Below are 19,561 nucleotides of genomic sequence, written 5' to 3' on the forward strand. Positions count from 1 at the left end.
GGATGGCTAGGTGACAGCAGAAGAAACCTGAGTTGTGGGGAGTAAGACCTAGAATAGGGGCTGGAGGCCAGGGGTCACTCTGCTTTTGGAGACCTTACAGGAGACAACAGACGTCTGACTGGATCCCATTTAGCTTTTCCAGATCTGAGTATCTGTGTTTGGGGAAAAAGAATGATACAGGACAAGGAGAGTTGAGGGAGTCTTTCGAAGGTTACCCCCGAACTGGAAAAAGGCAAATATTCTCAGGTTGTCTTCAGCATAGTCAAAGCCAGCCCCTGACCCGTGGCAGGGTCTTCTGTCTGCTCCTTCTGGTAGTTTGAAATGACAAGCAAAGCACAGATTCGTCACCTGCTCATCGTTTTGCCTTCCCTAGTCTGCCTCCTGGCTCCAGACATTTTTCCCTGAGGCTTATTTATTTTAAAGTTGGTTAAGATACTTTTGGTCCCTTGTTTTGAAATCCCTTAAACGGGTTAATGTTGTTACTAGCTGGTAAGTCAACATCGTCAACGAGGACAAGGGACTGAGGTGACAGGAGCAGAGGAGGGAAGTGTGTTCCTGCTGCTGCGTGGGCACTCTGTTCTGATTTGGCTAACTTCCTTTTAGATGTGGCATACCTCTATGAATCTTTAAATGAGAAGCAGGGCATCACACAAGACTCCTTTGGTAAGTGAGACCATAACCCAGTGGGTGCGTAGTAAGGGCTATTGATTCTTACTAGGAAAGCTGCTTCACCTGCTGGACTGTCTTGCCTGAAGTCGTGCTGCTCCACCTGAACCCTGATTGTGCTCATTCTGCTCCTTCTGTGCTTGCAGAAGCTAATAAAGAGAATGTGTTCCACGTGACCAAAGATACCTCAGGTGCAGGGCGAGGTGACGACCCCCAGGTCCTGCTGTCATCGCCCACCACTCAGGCGTGCTTTGAGGAACCACAGCCATCGACGTCGACATCGGACCTCTTCCGCACGGCTTCTACCTCTTCCATGGAGCCCACCTCTGCAGGGCAAGCGCCTTCCTCCAGCTCTGGTGAGACAGGAGTCTCTGCTTTCTGGTCAGTAATTCTGACCTGTGTTGCTACGGAGACAGACAGAGAAGCCACTGAGGAAGTCAGAGGTGTCATCAGGCATCAGGCTCTCAGTAGCAAGATTGCTGTAGTAGTAGATGCTGTCTTGTTCCATCTGCAATAGAAATGCTGAAAGTCGGAGACCGGAGTACCATGGTATTTCTTGTAGTTCTGTTGGGATATAACTCACATACCATAATAATCACCCAGTTGAAGTGTACACTTCAGTGGTTTTTACTATAGTCATAGTGTTGTGCATTCATACCACTATATAATTCCAGAACATTTTCATCACTCCAAAAGGAGACCCCATACCCGTCAGCAGTCACTGCCCCTTCCCCCGCAACCACTAATCTGCTTTCTGTCTCCATGGATTTGCCTCTTCTGGCCATTTCATACAGGTGGAATCATGTACTCTGTGACCTTTTGTGTCTGCTGCTTTCCCTGAGCATAATGTTTTCAAGGCTCATCCAGAGGGACATAGAATTTTTTTATTTTTTAAAGATTTTATTAATTTATTTGAGAGAGAATGAGAGAGCACACGTGCACATACACACAAGCCAGGGGCGGAAGCAGAGGGAGAAGCAGACTTCCTGCTGAGCAGGGAGCCCCACTCAGGCCTCAATCCCAGGACTCCAGGATCGTGACCTGAGCTGAAGGCAGACGCTTCACCGACTGAGCCACCCAAGCACCCTGGGAGTAACATATAATTTAAAACCAGTTTTATATGTACTGGTCCTTATGGCATCAACTCTTTACCTTCCTCACTGGTCACTAGACAAGATTCAGAATCTCTAGGTGCCATGTGACCTGAGCGTTTCTTTGTAGGTATTGTTAGGGTATGGAATGTATATATATTTAGTGAATTGGATCATACTATATATGTTAATTTTTTTAAAGATTTTATTTATTTGACAGAGCAGGAGAGGGAGAAGCAGACTCCCCACTGAGCAGGGAGCCGGATGCAGAGCTCGATCCCAGGACCCCAGGATCATGACCTGAGCCGAAGGCAGCCACTTCACTGACTGAGCCACCCAGGAGCCCCTAAATACGTTAATGTTTTAGTTCACTTTCTTAGCTATTCTTCTGTATTTTTCTTCCAGTTTCTCTTTAGGATTATCTTTTTAAGTAAAAAAAAAAAAAAAAGTCTTTTTGAGATTTTGATTAGGGAGAATTGACATTTTTACAATACCCAGGATAATGGTGTTTTACCCTGTTTATTAAGCTCTTTGATGTTCTTCAGTGAAGTAAGCCTTTTTCACTTAGTTTTGGGAACTCTCATTTTCCCTAGAATGCTTCTTCTCTTGTTCTTGTTTTTTTAAGATTTTATTTATTTGAAAGAGAGCATGCAAGTATAAGCTAGGGAGGGACAGGGGCAGAGGGAGAAGCAGGTTCCATGCTGAGCAGGGAGCCTGATGCAGGGCTCAATCCCAGGACCCCGAGATCGTGATTTGAGCCGAAAGCGGATGCTTAACCGGCTGAGCCACCCAGGTGCCCCTCCCTCCTTCATTCTCAAACGTTGTAGTGCATGGAGACCTTCTTAAATCTCAGTGAGGGTGTGTTTGGCTGTGAACAATGGAAAAACATGGCCCCCAGAACAGAGTGTGAAGACCCAGCCCAGCACTGGCTCAGCAGCTCAAGATGTCACCAGGCACTTTCTGTCCTTCGCATGTGCCTCTTTGTCTTCTTTTAATCTTGGGGTTGCAAGAAGGCTGCCAGAGCTCCAGCTGTCACAGCCACATTCAGGGGCAGGGACCAGCAAAGCCTTTGTAAAAAGAGCTCTATTGTGGGCTCAGCTCAGCAGAGGAATTGTTCCCAGAAGACTCCGCCAACCTGGCTGTACTGCTACAAGGTAGTCCTTATTTTTGTATCTGTTTTAGTTGGATTTGGGGAAGGAGAGGCAGTAAACTTACTGCAGGGACTCAGTATGCTTCCCTGAGACTGGAAGCCTTCTTTCTCCCACACTATTTGAACCTGTTTCCATTTTTGAGAACTTTTTACTTGCTAATACTGTTGCTCATTTTAACATAGGCAGCCCCATCTCTCCTATTTGTTGTCCTCATTAAGGCTTTGTACCACCTACCACCTTCCTTACCCAGAGCCTCCTTTGCTCAGCCTAACTCCTTAGCAGCAGCGTGCTCCACACGACACCCCTCACTCTTTCCCCAGATCTATGGCACCCCATCTGAACAGTAACATTCTGATGTGTTGTTGTGACTTTTCAGGGCATCCATGAAAGGGCTTCGTAGGTACTTATTAGGCATGCTTAGTTACAAAAAAGGCTGCGGACAGTGAGCACTTTGTCTAAGTCTCACCTACCACCTCCAAGAGAAAACCAGCAGCATAGACCAAGCCAGTGACCACAAGAGGCCCTCCAGTCTGTCTCCTGGTACTCCTGAACTGTAGTCCCAGTTTCTCCCGAGGCCTTTGACTTACTCTGTTTTAGGATCATTACTTCAAACTCCTGACTAAAAGAAAAGGCGATCATACTACCTAGATGAAAACATGCCAGAAAATTATTGAAAAATTACCCAGTTGGTTGACGTTCTTCAGGTTCTGTAGGCTCATGTGCCGTTTATAGTACCACTTGGGTTCTTTAAACCACAGAGGCACTACACAGTTGGGGCAGGTGCTGCCCTGCTGCTGGCTCCACCCACCTGAGGGGCTCACCCTTGTGATGGCAGCCCCAAGAGGAGTACAAGTGACACTCAATGACCCTGAGTGCGGCCCCAGAGCGTGTCGAGTAGGAACACAGACAAGATGGAAAGCTATGGGCCTTCTAGATGGAGTGCTAATCTCCCAGCTCTAAGCCTATATAAAAATAGGCTTTGTCTCTAGTCCCAAGCTGTGCGTTTTGTGGTTATTGTAATAGTTTTTCAGAATTGAAGCATAAAACAGCTCTGGCCTATAAAGAAAACATACTTTACCAATAGAAATTTTTTCCACATAGTACAGTGTATAATGTGTGTGGTTAGGTTTTGATAGTTTTTCGATGATGTTCTAATTTCATTAAAGAAACCACAATGAGATATCACCTCGCACCTATTAGAATGGCCAGCATCAAAAAGACAAAGGATAACAAGTGAGGATGTGGAGAAAGGGCAACCCTCCTACACTGTTGGTGGGAATGCAAGCTGATGCAGCCGCTCTGGAGAACAGTATAGAGTTTCCTCAGACAGTTAAAAAGAGAACTGCCATTTGACCCAGTAATCTCACTTCTGGGTATATATCCAGAGGAGGTAAAAATCACTATCTCAAAGAGATACCTGCACCCCCATGTTTCTGCAGCATTATTCACAAAGGCCAAGACATGGAAACAACCTAAGCGTCCAATGATGGGTGAATGGATAAAGAAAATGTGATGTGTGTGTGTGTGTGTGTGTGTGTGTACACATACTAATTGTTAATATTACCATAAAAGGGCAATGTGTTTATATATTGTGCAATTAAAAAAATCATAAAATATTTTGCTTTAAGCAAATTGTTAAGATGGAAAGCTTAGCTCTAATTGTGTAAAGTTGGGGAAATGTTTCTGTGTATCTAAGTGTATACATACTAATAAAATAACCAGCCTGCTAAGTGTGAGGTTGGGTGCCAGGTGCTTTTATAAGTTTTTTTTTTTTTTTTTTTTTTTTTTTTGGTTTTTTAAATTTTAAGTTAATCCTCACCATGGATCTGTTGGAGAGGTACCATCATCATGATCTTCATTCTGGAGTGAGAAGCTCCACTGAGCATAGGAGGCCCTCCCATGGTGGGAGTGAGAACCAGAGCCAGGAGCCAGCACCTCTTTTCTTCCCTTAGTATACAAGCTCATTTGCTCCGCAAACAATTCTAACCTTTTTCCGTTGGCGGCCATCGGGCAGTTTCTTTCTTTTTCAAAATAACAACGCTTAACCACTTGAATATTATAGACTACATATGTATTGTAGTGTAGTTTCATAAACTAGGTCTTTATTCAGATAAAGGTTATTGGAAAGTCTCCTCACCTTTCTCCCGGGCTCATTTAAATTTTGCTTATGCAGATCAGTACTTTCCCTATGAGTTACTCCTGCTCCTTTATCACCTCACTGTCCCTCTCATCTGTCTGGCCTTCATGTCCTTGTCTTCTGAAGCCTGTTTCCCTCTTAGAGGCTGGTGTGTGTACCTCTGTGCTAACATTAGTTACAACATGGTGAGTGAGTGGCGTCACTTAGCATGTGGTTTGGCCCCGTGTTAGACTAAACGTTCCAGGGCTGATCCCAATCACAGACATGTCTGCATTTCTTTCCCCGTGAATGTGCCACTTAACCCAGCTCTACCCGGCACAGCAGTGTGCACAGATGCATTTAAGAAATGTAGTTGAGGAGAGCCTGGGTGGCTCCGACGGTTAAGCGTCTGCCTTCGGCTCAGGTCATGATCCTGGAGTCCCGGGATTGAGTCCCGCATTGGGCTCCCTGCTTAGCGGGGAGTCAGCTTCTCCCTCTGACCCTCCCCCTTCTCATGTGCTCGCTCGCTCGCTCTCTCTTTCTCATTCTCAGTCTCAAAATAAATAAATCTTTTAAAAAAAATGTAGTTGAGGAGAGCCTGGGTGGCTCCGATGTTTAAGCGTCTGCCTTCGGCTCAGGTCATTATCCCAGGGTCCTGGGTTCGAGCCCCGTGTCGGGCTCCCTGCTCGGTGGGAAGCCTGCTTCTCCCTCTCCCTCTACTGTTCCCCCTGCTTGTGCTCTCTCACTCACTCTATCAAATAAATAGATAAAATCGTAAAAAAAAAATGTAGTTGAGTATTTCTAGTGAGTATGTGTTATTGAGAATATGGCATCTTGGATTACCTAGACCTGACTTGAATATGTGATGCTCCACCTGTCGTGCTTTCTCCTTCTCGGGCAGATGAATCAGAACCTCTCTTGTTTGTCTTTCTCACAGGCTCCAGAGGTGCAGGCATTTCCCCAAAAGAGTGTGGTCCATCTGTGGCAGGTGATGAAATCCCCACCTTTCCTTCCACTCTCCCACACAGAGAGGGAGCATCCTTTTCTATGTCAGAACCCCGGGATCAGGAGGATTTGGAGCCCATCAGGAAGAGAATGAAAGGAGGTCAGAGTCTTCAGAGGAAAATCTGCACTTAAAAAGACAAAGTTAAAAAGACTGTAAAAAATATTTGGGAATGTGTAGTGGGACGGTGGCTGCCCTGTAGCAGTGAGACCAGGAGGCTCTGGAAGGGAGGGCCTTGGGGAAGGGGACTAGAGTACTGGGTGTGTTGCATGGAAAATTGAATTGACTGGCTTGGGGAGGGTGTGGGAAAACTCAGCAACAGTACATAAAATAATAAATATAAAAATGAGGCCATTTTCTGGGGCGCCTGGGGGGCTCCATTAAGCATCTGCCTCCAGCTCAGGTCTTGATCCCCGGGTCCTGGGATTGAGTCCCACCCGTTTCTCCTCCGTCTGCTCCTCCCCACCCCCCCATCTCTCTCTCTGTCTCAAATAAATAAAATCTTTTAAAAAATAAATAAAAATTAGGCCATTTTTTATTCCAGCAAAAATGAAAAATTGTATAAGGAAGAAAACTTAAGTTGTTTTTTTTAAAGATTTTATTTGAGAGAGATAGTGAGAGAGTACAAGTGGGGAGCAGAGGGAGAAGCAGGCTCCCCACAGAGCAGGAAGCCCGATGCGGGTATTGATCCCAGGACCCTGGGATCATAACCTGGGCCAAAGGCAGATGCTTAACCGACTAAGTTTCAGGTGCCCTGAAAACTTAAGTTTTCTTAATTAGTAGTATACTGTTTGGCTCAGCAGTGAATATTTACCTAAGCATAAGGTAAATACGATACACTGAACCAACAGTCGTTATAATAATACTGCGAGTAGGGTTCGGGGGTAGAATCCTTCTCTACCTTAATAGATGTCAGGAGATGGTGTCTAGAATCGATGAACCCAAACAAAGCATTACAGTTCAGAAACATGGAGGTCCATACCAGCAGAAGTAGCTAAAAACACAAAAGTCATTAACTTGGAGGAAGTTAGGCCATGGCAGAGGGCTACTGCTTTTGTTTTCTTTTAAATGTTTGACTTCGTAAATTGTGTGCAAATAGTTCTTTAATTAAAAATAAAAATTAATCTGTGGTTAGCAACACATGAGCACTATAGAACACCAGCAGAAGAAAAGAAAAAAAGATTCACAGCTCTTGGTAACATCAGAGAGTGTACTTTCCAGTGTATACACACGTCGCGTTTTTTGTTTAAACAAAAATGACATTACACGCAAATATTGTGCGACAAATGGCCTTTATCTTTAAGCATGTAACCCGAGCGCCTCTTTTTATGTCATTAACTGTTCTTCTAAAACAAAACTTTATTGGAATATGAAACTTCTTTTAGGCCTTCTTAAAAATGCCCTTTAAAATATAAACACTGGCAAGAGCTGTGTCTTCTATCCGTAGGTTAAGGTGTTCATAAAACAAGAAGACCCAGTATCTGCTTCTTCCTCCCTTGGTTGTGGTGGTCAGAACGCATCCGTTTCTCTCACAGATGGGGAGCCTGACCTGACCCTGCAGTTGTTGGTTGCAGACCAGTGTAGCGACACCCACACCACCCTTGGGAATGTCAGATCCGAGGCCGTGAAACCAGACAAGATGGAGGAGACACTCACGTGCATCATCTGCCAGGACCTGCTGCATGACTGTGTGAGGTACGCATGCTACACGCCGCAGGGAGACCTGCAGGAACATCACAGCTGGGGAGGGGCGGCCACGGGGAAGCAAGCCTCTGGGTCATGTCGGGTTCGACGCTGTGGAGGCTACTGTTGTCATTTTCTTGTGTGGCCAACCCACCCAAACCCCGGTGCCTATAACCAAGGCTATAGAAGAGCCCACAAGGCTGATGTGGCAATGGCCTCAGTCGACACAGGTCCCATGTAACCCCAGTGGCCTGGCGCTCTGCAGACGCAGAGCAGGAGAACTGTAGCGAGCTTTAAGGGAATGTCATAGGTAACACAGAGGGCGTGCCCCAGAATGAGGCTCCCAGGAGTAGCTTAGGGAGAGCCCCCCTCCTTGCTTCTCTGTGGGAACTTATGGGTGAAAGCCATCTGAATTTCCACTTGAATGCAGGCCTTTTCCACACTCAGTGCCCCTGTTCCTCATATTCCTGGAGTCACAACCTGCTCTACTGTCCCTTCTGGAGCACAGATTGTCACTTTGGTTTCTTTTCATTAACGAGGACCAAGTTAAAGTAGTTGAGGTTGAACACTGTTCTCACACGGGAACCAGTGCTCACGTGGGTTGTGGAAGGCAGGTGGCATTCCCAGTCTCTCAGCTGAGGATGCAGATGCCGCCAGCAGCGGGCCCCATATGCAGGTGGGTGTAGCACCCCGAGAAGCATGGGTTCTAGGCTCTGCTGAGTCAAGTGAGCTCGGCGGGGGGCTGGGTAATTTGCTCACTTTTCTGTTTTGTAACCAACCTTCAGCCTTAGCAAGGCCACATCCTCCTATGGGGAAAGAGGCAGCATGAACTGGGGTCCCTGCTTCTCATGCTCCAGGCAGGCCATGCCCCATGTGCCCTGGCGTCTGGGGGGCTGCTGCGGCTTGGCAGACAGATGCTCCACCAGCGAGTGCTCTGCGGGGGCGTCTGAAGACCTGTCCTTGTGCCTTCAGCCTGCAGCCCTGCATGCACACCTTCTGTGCAGCCTGCTACTCAGGCTGGATGGAGCGCTCCACCTTGTGCCCCACCTGCCGCTGTCCAGTCGAGAGGATCTGTAAAAACCACATCCTGAACAACCTGGTGGAGGCCTACCTTCTCCAGCACCCAGGCAAGTGGGGAGCCTGCCCAGCTCCTGGAGACTGTGGGTGTCTCTCCAGGGGCCCCTCAGCCAGGAGAGCCATGTCTTTTGCCTTCCAGACAAGAGTCGCAGCGAGGAAGATGTGCGGAGCATGGCTGCCAGGAATAAGATCACTCAAGACATGCTGCAGCCCAAAGTTAGGAGGTCTTTCTCTGACGAGGAGGGCAGTTCAGAGGACCTGCTGGAGCTGTCAGATGTGGACAGCGAATCCTCGGACGTTAGGTGAGCCTCCGCCTGGCTCTGAGTAGGGCAGGGAGCTGGGCAGGCAGCACGGAGTCCGAGTCCAGGTTCTGCACTGAGCAGACCAGCTCCTGCGTGGTCTGGCCTCACTTCTCATGGGTGACATCAACTAGTGATGTTGCCTGCCTTGAGTGTGGCAAGGCTGGGGTGGGCGCTGGCCAAGGACAGCCACTCACTCAGCTGACTGGGGTGGGTATTTGCCACCCTGCCTGCTCCAGTACCCCCCTCCCTTTTCAGGTATACACGAAACATCTATTTTTTGCTGTTATTTATCTGTATTTATTTCCAGCTTTATTGAGATGTAATTGACACACAGCACCCTTTGAGTTTAAGGTATTCTGGCTAATGAATGGCTTGACTGGCGTCTGTTCTAAAGTGAAGACCACCACGCCCCACACTCTGGTATTTGCTGACACCTTGTCAAGTGCCTTGATGCACCGGCTACAACGGCGTCACGATTTAACGTGTTCTTTGTCCCACATACGCGCACTTAGGCTGTAGCGCATCTGGTGAGCATCGAGTCCTACCCTGTGAGTTGCATTATCATCGTTTGTCAGGACAGTACCGTAGGGAAGCCTCGGCCACCTGGCTGGGAGGACGCAGTCCTGCGAGACCTTATATTGGCTACTCTACAGTGCCACTGTTTCCTGACTCAGAAGTGCACCGGCTGAGTTTCAGATGGAGGCCATCACATTTAGAAAGACAAAAATCAAACCTCCCAAATGTACTATCTTTTGTTTCTTTTTGTAAAATTTAGCAAATGATGGCCAAGCCAAAAGAAGAAAACAAAAATCACTTTAGCGTGAACATTTTATTGTGTACTCTTCTGGCCACTCATATATGTAGCGACATATACTTCTTTTGTTAAGTAAGTAAAACGTGATATGCTTAGAAATAAATACTCTTATAAAGATGGGATTATACTGTACATATGGTTTTATAGAATTTCTAGTATTCTGACTTGAGAAGCTGTGCTGAAGTTTTAGTTAGAGTTACTGTAACTGCAGTTACAGTTTTGTGCACATGTCCATTAATTGACGGAGGTAAGTAATGGCAGAGCGGTCAGGTCAGAGAGCCTGCGGCGGTGTGCCTGGCTGGACCTGACACCCGTGTCATCCAGTGTCGTTAGAAGGGTTTGTGGAAGGGTGTCAGGAAACCCTGCCTGCACTTGGTGTCGCCCGGGATGAAGGCCATCTCGTTCCTAAATGAAGTTGAGTATTTTCTCACTGTGTTTTTCTAGTTAGGTCTTACCCCGTCCCTCACTGGCTCCTGCTGTTGGAGGCAGGCTCAGGAAGGCATCCTCTGACTGAGATGAGGGCAGAGTCTGTGTCTCTCTTTCCTGTGGATTCTTTTTACTGTCTGTGTTTTTAGAAAGCTCAGCTGAAGTGCATAAAGCTAGGTGGGGCAGGGCTTCAGCTGCCGGGTCAGGAAGCCCCTAGAGGACAGCAGCATTCAACTGTGGCACAAAAGGTGCTCTGATTTGAATGCAGTTTCTTCGGTGCCCAGGGTGCAAGTCCTGAGTGTGCTGTGCAAGCTGGGTCTGCCTCTGGATGTAGTTCACAGCTTCGCCCAGCATCGAACCTGTGAGAGTGCGTCCTGCCCCGCGTGGGGACCAAGCGGCCAGGCTCTGGGGGATGCTATGCCGAAGCAAGGGGTGGGCAGGATGTGTCTCCGTATGCTAGGAACCGCCAAGGGGGATGAGGGTGGTGAGGAACAGAGCTCTCTAACTGCTGCTCTTCTGGGGTGAGCACTGACTGGGCGGCAGCAGCTGGTGAAGAGCTGAGGTGTGAAGTGGGGGACAGTGAGCAGAGAAGACGCCTTCAGGCTTGGGATCTGGATCTGGTTTTGTCATCAGGGCTAGGGGCATGGCCACCACCACCCACATGCTTGTGAGCAGGGGTCACCCTGCTTCTCTGCACTCCAGGTGTTCGTGTGGTTCGTGTGCTTTCCTTGCAGCCAGCCGTACATAGTATGCAGACAGTGCCCCGAGTACCGGAGGCAGGCGGGGCAGTCCCTCCCCTGCCCAGGGCCTGGCAGCGAGCCAGGGTCAGCACCGGCTCCTGGGGATACACCGTCCACATCCACCAGTGTCACGACAGGTGAGACGCCCCCTTCTGTGCTGTCGTCCTACCGTGACCACCCAGGATGCAGCTGTCATTCCTGCGGACTCCTCTCCCGTTCCTGCCCAGCTCCTGTCCCTGCCTCCATGGTCTGCCACCTCTCGTAACCTGTTGCTTCTCCTAGTCTGTTTTGGGCTAAGAAACCAGAGAGTGAACTTGTTCTCTCATGGACCTCTGCTCCTGGACAGTCCTGGGGGTTCAGTCCTAAGCCTGACATTTGGGCCAGATGCCATCAAGAAAGGGAAAGAGGACAGGTGGAATCTACATTTTTGGCCCTGGCCATTCTGTAGTTAATGGCCGCGCAAGGCCTAGTTTCTTAGAGCCTGTCACGAGGCCAGTGACCCAGGATTGTGACCCAGAGCCGTGTTACAGCCATCTGCCATGACGCCATGCCGTGGCTGTCTCCGTCGGTTCCCATAGGCCCTGTGGACAGGGATGGCCAGCACCTGGTCACTTCCCAACTTTGCCATTCCTCAGGTGGGCTCCATCGTTTTCAGGCTGCAGATGGAAGTCCCCGGTGGGACGGGGCTTGTAGTAAGTGTGTGTGCACCGTCGGAGCCTCCTATGTGGCCATGGAGTGTCTGGGGGCTGGGCTATGTGGACACAGCTCCTGAGGTGGGGTCAGCCAGTCATGCCCACCAGGCCTGTCACTTGTTTATTTGGAAGACAGATTAATTTAGAACTTGCTTTATTGTTTTATGGCGTGTGCTTTATGGCCTAAGGAAATGTTAGAAAACCTTCAAGTGATCTTTGAAATCTTGCTACAACCGCTGAACCAAAAAGTTGCTTTGCTTATTTTTCATTTTATTTTAAAGTGCTTCTTTTAGATGGTAGGCTATCATTTGGCCACTTAAGAAAACAGGTCTGAGTTCTCCCTGGGTTTTCTCGTGGATCAGTCTCCTTGTGTGCTTTCCAGCCACTCCCCTAGATGTGGGTCTAACCTGTTCTTTCTGCCTGTGTCCCGGTACGTGCCGCCTGAATATGCTGTCTGTTCTGCAGCCCAGGATTATGTGTGTGCCCTGCAAGGCAGCCATGCCATATGCACCTGCTGCTTCGAGCCCATGCCAGACCGGAGAGCAGAACGTGAGCAGGACCCCCGCATCGCCCCCCAGCAGTGTGAGTAAGGGTGTGCACCTACGCTGCCTGCCTGAGCAACCTCCCCACCACGGAGCCTCTCCTGTGGATCCTTCTAGGCTCAGGTTTCAAAACGGTGTTGACTGCTGTGCATGGTGTGAAGTAAAGACATGGCTGTGTTTTCTCATCTGCAGAATCGGTTGTCTCTGTGCAATCGTGTTGAATAACCGTCTTTATCCATCAATTGATAACCCACGCCTGTCATACACCAAGTTTCCACGTATGGGTGGTTCTCTTTCTGAAGTCTGCATCTGACATTTGTCCCCACATCAGGACCATGATATTTCTATAACGTGTCACTTTGTTAAGATTTTTATTTTTTATTTGACAGAGAGACAGCCAGAGAGGGGACACAAGCAGGGGGAGCGGGAGAGGAAGAAGCAGGCTTCCTGCTGAGCAGGGAGCCCGATGTGGGTCTTGATCTCCGGGGCCCTAGGATCATGACCTGAGCCGAAGGCAGACGCTTAACGACCGAGCCACCCAGGCGCCCCTTATTTATTTATTTATTTATTTATTTTTAAGATTTTATTTATTTTGTCAGAGTGCGCGTGTGCGCACACAAGCAGGGGGAGCAACAGAGGGAGAAGCAGTGAGCAGGGAGCCTGATGTAGGGCTCCATCCCAGGGCCCTGGGATCATGACCTAAGCTGAAGGCAGGTGCTCAACCAACTGAGCCACCCAGGCGTCCCTTTTATTTATTTTAAAGAGAGTGCGTGCATGTGGGGGGTGGGGGAGGCAGAGGAGGGGCAGAGGGAGAATCTCAGGCAGACTCTCTGCTGAGCAGGGGGCCCAGCACGGGGTCCAGTCTCATGATCCTGAGATCATGACCTGAGCCAAAATCAAGAGTTGGACCCCCAACCGACTGAGCCACCCAGGTGCCCCTATCATGTGTCACTTTTAAATGTAATAAAGGAAATACAGTGCTTTAATTTACAACTTTGGGATTGTTGTTTAAAATTGAGTTTGTCATGTGTTTAACGGTTATTTGAGTTTGTTCTTCACTGAGATGGCCTGACTAGCGGTTGTGCTGTGTCCGCAGGTGCCGTTTGCCTGCAGCCTTTCTGCCACCTGTACTGGGGCTGTGCCCGGCCCGGCTGCCTCGGCTGTCTGGCCCCATTCTGTGGTAATGCCGGTGCTTCAGCTGGCTGGCTTTAGCCTTTGCATATTCTCTCGGTGCATTTGAGGGTGGTGACGGGGTAGTGTGGCCCAAGTTGGGGGAGGCCACCGTCAGTGACTCTACTTTTTCCTGACATACTGCCTATGTTTGACGTTTAGAAGTGTCACTCTGTGCTAGCTCAAAACCAAGCAATAACAGAACAACCACAGGGATGCTGAGTTCAGTCGGGAGGGTTTCCTTATGGGCAAGGAACACCACCACTAAAAACGCCCAGTCTGGCCGTGGTGTTGAGTCTTCACAGCGCCAGACCAGGTGCTGAGGAGACTGAGAGAGCTGTCCATTTCAGGAAGGAGTGGAAAGGAAGTCATTTTGCCTGTTCTCTTTTTAAAACTGTATTTTTTTTTAAAGATTTTATTTATTTGACAGAGCGAGAGAGGGAACACAAGCAGGGGGAGTGGGAGAGGGAGAAGCAGGCTTCCTGCCAAGCAGGGAGCCTGTTTTGTGGGGCTCGATCCCAGGACCCCGGGATCATGACCTGAGCCGACGGCAGACGCTTAACGACTGAGCCACCCAGGCGTCCCTAAAACTGTATTTTGTCATGGAACTTTTTATTCTTTCTAGACCCTATAAGAAAGGAAATTTGGTTATCTTAGTGTGAGTGAATGATGCTTTCGTAGAACATCTGTAAGACGGGTGACTTTGTTTCCTTCCATTTGGCAGAGCTAGACCTGGGCGACAGGTGTCTGGATGGGGTTCTGAGCAATAACCACTACGAGTCGGATGTCCTCAAGGTAACAGGCTTCCCATACAGGCGTGGGTGGGGCTCCGGCCAAGAGAGGCCCCCGTAAGGTTTTCAGCTCTCCTAATGGCTCTTACTAGTATTGCCACTGAGTGTACCACATGGGTGTTTTTCTGTGTTCCCCACATTCCCAAAAGGAGGTATTTCCTTCATGCCCATTATGCCACAAATCCACAGGAATTGGCTCCAGTGCCTGTTTGTCCCTTGCAGAGAGTTTCTGGGTCTGTGTGGGGAGTGGGCCGGCCCTTTAGTGGAACCAGGGCCTCTCTCCGACTTCCTCCTCTCTGGTATTTTCCTTCCCATGTTTTAGGAAGCTGGCCCGACTCCTCAGCACCACTGCATTCTGGTTAGATGTCTACGTGGTGCTTTCTTGTAGGTTTGCACAGAAGGAGCCAAGCAGCTCTGTGTGTCTGAAGGGCAGAATGTAGATCCAAACCCTCCACACTTCCTTATGTGGTCATGGGCCTGTTGCTGCCCTGGAGCTGCTCTGGCCAAGGTTGGGTGTCCCACCACTCCTGTGCTAGGAATGTCTTTGCAGAATTTTAGAGAGTGTGGTAACTCACATGTTCAGAGTTCTGAAGTTAGCCCTCCTTTTGAGGCTCTGAGAGAACATCTCAGACAAGAACCCTTGTGAACTAGGTGGTGAGCTAAGTGTTACCATGTCAGGCTCGGGCAGCCTGGTCCTCGGGCTGTCCCAGGTGTCCTGTGGTCTTGGAAGCAGACCCCCACAACCGCACACAGCACTCCCCCTCAGCTGCCTGATACAAATCCCTGCCATGTTTAGCTTGCCTGGGCTGTGGCTTTACCCACCTTCAGGGGCCTTTTATAAAACTTCTGCCTTATTGTCATTTTAGTATTTCTTCTTCCAAGCTAGTATCTAAGATTTCCCTTCTTCCCCGTCACAGAATTACCTGGCAACCAGGGGTTTGACATGGAAAAATATGTTGACTGAGAGTCTGGTGGCTCTGCAGAGGGGAGCGTTTTTACTGTCTGGTAAGCATCGTTGCACTTGCTTCCCTCTCTGCAGAGGGGGTGCCTCTGCCTCCTGTAACACAGTAGAACCTGCGCTGCCTTCCCACACGCACAGCCTCGCCCTCCACCCAGCCTGACAGAGGCAGATAGGAAGGTGCTAATACTTTTGGTTTTCTTTATTTAAAGTTCGGTTTGAGCCCACATGACCTATTCCAGGGTTTCTCTGCCATGGGGAAGGGCGGGCCCCAGCTGAAGAGACTGGGGCTCCACCTTTGTCAGCATGGAAGTCCCGGGGCTGGCTGGTTGTTAGCAAACTCTCAGGGCCCTCATTGGCCTCTCGCTTGGTGTGTTGGTGATGGGATGTAGGCTTGCCCTGTCTCCCAGGGACACCCAGGACATTGTGAAATGTGATTTTTGTCACTGAGGGAGGGGGCTGCAAAAAAATCAAATGGCTTTTTTTTTTTTTTTTTTTAAGCTTTTACTTATTTATGGAGTGCCTGGGTGGCCAGTTGGTTGAGCGACTGCCTTTGGCTCGTGTCATGATCCCGGAGTCCCAGGATCGAGTCCTGCATCTGGCTCCCTGCTCAGCGGGGAGTCTGCTTCTCCCTCTGACCCTCCCCCCTCTCGTGCTTTCTCACTCTCTGTCTCTCAAATAAATAAAATCTTTAAAAAGATTTTAAAGGGAGTATATGTGCAGGGAGGAGTAAAGACGGAGGGAGAGGGAGGAAGGGAAAGAATTCCAAGCGGACTCCCCACTGAGCGTGGAGCCCAACGCGGGGCTTGATCCCACAGCCCTGAGATCATGACTTGAGACCTGAGCAGAAACCAAGAGTCGAACCCTCAACCGACTGAGCCACCCAGGAGCCCCAAATGACTTTTCTTTCTGAGACATACGTTATCATGAAAGACTTTAGAAGTTGTTGGGGCTCCTTCTAAGCAGTTTCTGTCTTGTGGACACATTCTCACAAGTGTCTCAGGTCTTCTCTGCAGCAGCCCTGGGGTTGCCCAGACCTGTCATCTGAGCCTGAGCTCTGTTAGCTTCTTAAGGACTACTCTAAGGATGACATGGCTCACAAAGACATGAGGCATGAAGGATAAGTGAACATCAGTGGGAATCCCAGCACCTGAGCACGCAGTGACGATCCTTGCATGGCCTGTGCACCTGCCCACATGGGCACACCATCCTCGTAAATGAAGCCCTACCACCTGCGCTGTTCTGTAGCCTGTTTGCTCAGCCGTATACCTTGATTTTTATTACGTAGTGTTCTAATACCATGGTTTATTTTGCCGATTCATGAGTAGAGGATATTAAGGGATTTTTTTCTCCTTTTCACTCTGAGTCAGCACTGTAGCTGCTGAGTGAGCATGCAGTGTGTTAGGCTTGAGAAATTGTTCCATTTGGATAAATAAGTAGGGTTGTTGGACAGCGCTCAGCACAGTTGGGACTTTGCCATAGTGACTTTCCTGCTCAAGGACATGCCTCAGGTGTGAAGGCCAGCATCTTCTTGAGCCTGGTTGCCCTGCAGTCTTGTAAATACAGAACAGGCAAACTGGACGTATTGTCGTTTGTCTGCCTGTGTTGGAACATTAACAGAATTGAAGATCTTTTTCTTTCATGGTTCGCTGGCTTGTTGTGACCTTGGCCCATACTAGGCTGTCTGGATTTGGGGGTCTGGGTTGGTAGGAAATCTTTGTCATATAAAGGTGCAACAGGTTATTGTTTGTGTTGCGCATGGTTTTCCACTAACTGATTAGTATTTTGCCTTTGGTGTATGTGTTTCCATTGTGCTGTTTAAGCTGTAGGTAGTCAGATTTACAAGTCCTTTCCTGTGTGCTGTTTGGTTTTTGTGACATACTTAGAATACTATTCATTCGTTTTGGTACTTTTTAAAATTTTTAAGATATTTGAGTTTTTTTTATCCAAGTGGATTTATTTTGTTGTGAGGAAATAGGTTGGTTTCCTTCTTGTTTTCTGAATGTCTGGCCCCTGTCTCTGCCCCCTGTGTGGATCAGTGCTGGGTTTCCCACTCCTTTGCAAGGCCACAGCTGTTCTGCCATTCTGGAAACATGAGGCTGCGTGCTGACTGACATGCCCACATGAGGCTGCGTTCCTTGCAGATTACAGAATCACGGGGAACACCGTGCTGTGTTACTGCTGTGGCCTGCGGAGCTTCCGAGAGCTGACCTACCAATATCGGCAGAACATCCCTGCTTCCGAGTTGCCAGGTAAGGAAGCCCCCTCACCCCCAATGCAATTCTGCCTAGATTGGCTTCTGTGTTCCTTCATGTAATAGGTACTCTGTGTGGGCCTTTGCTCCATGTTCTTAGTGGATGTCTGCCTCAGCAGGGACAAAACTGGGTATTAGTCTTACTTCCTAAACTGGGTTTTCAATTAAACTTTTTTCCTTTCCTGAAATCTTGGAACAGGCCAAGGACACTAGTTATAAAGCATGACAAAATGCGATGCCTTTCTCCTGCTGTTTGTCCCCTTGGGTCTTTACTTAAATTCATGTAGCTGAGCTTGTGAGTGTGATGTGCATTACAGATACATCATTTTTTCTCTTCCTAGTGGCTGTAACATCCCGTCCTGATTGCTATTGGGGCCGCAACTGCCGCACTCAGGTGAAGGCCCACCACGCAATGTGAGTGAGACACGCTCTGCTAGGCCGGGGGCACGAGTGTCGGCACAGGTCCTCAGGGCTGGGAAAGGGGCGCCAAAATGGTCCTCCTGCAGAAAGGCACACCCCCGTTTTCCTAACAGGAAGGTGATTTTTTGCTTTTAAGTGTTTTGGCAAGTTGATACCTCAGCTTTTAGGAATGTTTATGAACTAGTTAATTATTTACTTGTAAATATACTAGTTTCGTCATTTTGTTTGTCTAAAGTCACGTGGTGTATAAAGTAGTGCTGTCGTTTCTGTATTCTGCAGAACGCAGCTGTCGTTCCCCGCTGATACACTGGAGGGTTAGCACTTTCTTAATTGGTGGCTGTGGTCACTGAGAACTTCTGAGCCCCCAGCTCAGAAGTCCTGGTGCCTTGGGTCTGTCTTCTTGCCTTGAGCAGGTATATGTGATGGCTCTAACTCAGTGACTCTCACTGGGCATTTCCAGCTCACAGTGACATCTGCATTGCCACGTGGGGTCATCTGTAGGTGTAGGTGAGGTGATGATGTGAATCAGTCACGGACTGATGCTGTTTGAGGCTACTATGATCCCCAGTCATTCGTGGTTCAAATCAGAGTCACTGAGAGTGTGTCCTTAGTGCAGGTGACAAGGACCCAAGTAAAGCCTCCCTCAAAGACTGATTCTGTGGAATAAAAACCTTGTTTTGTAGTTGAGCGTAGACAGTGTAAAGGAGACCATTTCATTATAGGGAAAGAAATTTTACTAGTAACTTGCTAATCTTTCTTAATAAAAACATGGATAAGGGTAGCAAAGACATACCTGTCTTCCTCTGGGGATGCCCTGCTCTTCACAAAGGGAGGTAGTGGTGCCGTCTCCCAGCAGGCGAGTCTATCTGTCCCGTGGGGTGGCCCCTGGTGCCATGGGGACACTGAGGAGGCTTTGAGTCTTTGAGTCTTTTCTCTAGGAAAATGACCTAAAAATGTCTGACTTTTTAAAATTTAAAAAGGAAAAAGAAGGCTGCCGTAGGGATTAATTTCTTTGTTGGTACTATAAATGTGCCTCTGTGAGCCACCCCATATGCAGTCAGCTTTTCATCAAATACTTCCAGCGGGTGACTTCAGGATCCGCTTATGTGAATACTTGTGTAATTTCACTCTTTTCTCCCTGCAGGAAATTCAATCATATCTGTGAACAGACAAGGTTCAAGAACTAAGCATCTAGGAGGCACCAGGTGGCTTGCGGGTATTGGAGGTCAATGACAACGTTTCAGAAAATACTGGATACAGACATTTTAAGGGCATTTTACAGTCCTCCAGGGGATGCTGGAGGTTTCCGCGTCTGGCACTGTAGTGTGACTTCTCTTGTGGAGTGAGACCTTCTTAGCAAGACGCCCCCGCCCCCACCCCTGCCCCAGTGGCCTGGGAGGCCGGGCGGCACGACCCACCCCTCCTCTGAGCTCGGGCCGCCCAGAGCACTTCCGCCAGAAGAACTGCTCTCAGCCGTCCCCTCCCATTGAGGCGATGACGTTCAGGTTTGCTCTTTATACCTTTCCCAAAACTATGGTTCAAACAGACCTCTCTCTTCAAGGGAGCTTCCATGGGAGAAAAAGGAAAGTCTGTTGTTTAAGGGAAAGGGATCAAAAGTTTACAGCCTGCAGGGCATACCCGAGCGCCCCCGCTGCGGGGAGAGCC

The 19,561-nt window shown here is 48.7% G+C and overlaps 1 protein-coding gene across 1 annotated transcript in view; it reads left to right on the forward strand.

Moving 5' to 3' along the window:
* Positions 1-19,401, forward strand: part of CHFR (checkpoint with forkhead and ring finger domains) — a 28,016-nt gene extending 8,615 nt beyond the window's left edge. Inside the window, exons 5-18 of the mRNA XM_027577213.1 lie at positions 604-663; positions 813-1,022; positions 5,962-6,129; positions 7,563-7,722; positions 8,683-8,837; positions 8,927-9,089; positions 11,064-11,206; positions 12,227-12,343; positions 13,400-13,483; positions 14,198-14,268; positions 15,182-15,269; positions 17,367-17,474; positions 17,818-17,890; positions 19,041-19,401. Coding sequence (XP_027433014.1) covers positions 604-663; positions 813-1,022; positions 5,962-6,129; positions 7,563-7,722; positions 8,683-8,837; positions 8,927-9,089; positions 11,064-11,206; positions 12,227-12,343; positions 13,400-13,483; positions 14,198-14,268; positions 15,182-15,269; positions 17,367-17,474; positions 17,818-17,890; positions 19,041-19,083 — 1,643 coding nt within the window. The 3' untranslated portion in view covers positions 19,084-19,401. The remainder of the gene's footprint in view (positions 1-603; positions 664-812; positions 1,023-5,961; positions 6,130-7,562; positions 7,723-8,682; positions 8,838-8,926; positions 9,090-11,063; positions 11,207-12,226; positions 12,344-13,399; positions 13,484-14,197; positions 14,269-15,181; positions 15,270-17,366; positions 17,475-17,817; positions 17,891-19,040) is intronic.
* Positions 19,402-19,561: the final 160 nt, after the last annotated feature.

Source organism: Zalophus californianus, chromosome 14 (assembly GCF_009762305.2).
Source record: "Zalophus californianus isolate mZalCal1 chromosome 14, mZalCal1.pri.v2, whole genome shotgun sequence".
Taxonomy (NCBI): Eukaryota; Metazoa; Chordata; class Mammalia; order Carnivora; family Otariidae; genus Zalophus; species Zalophus californianus.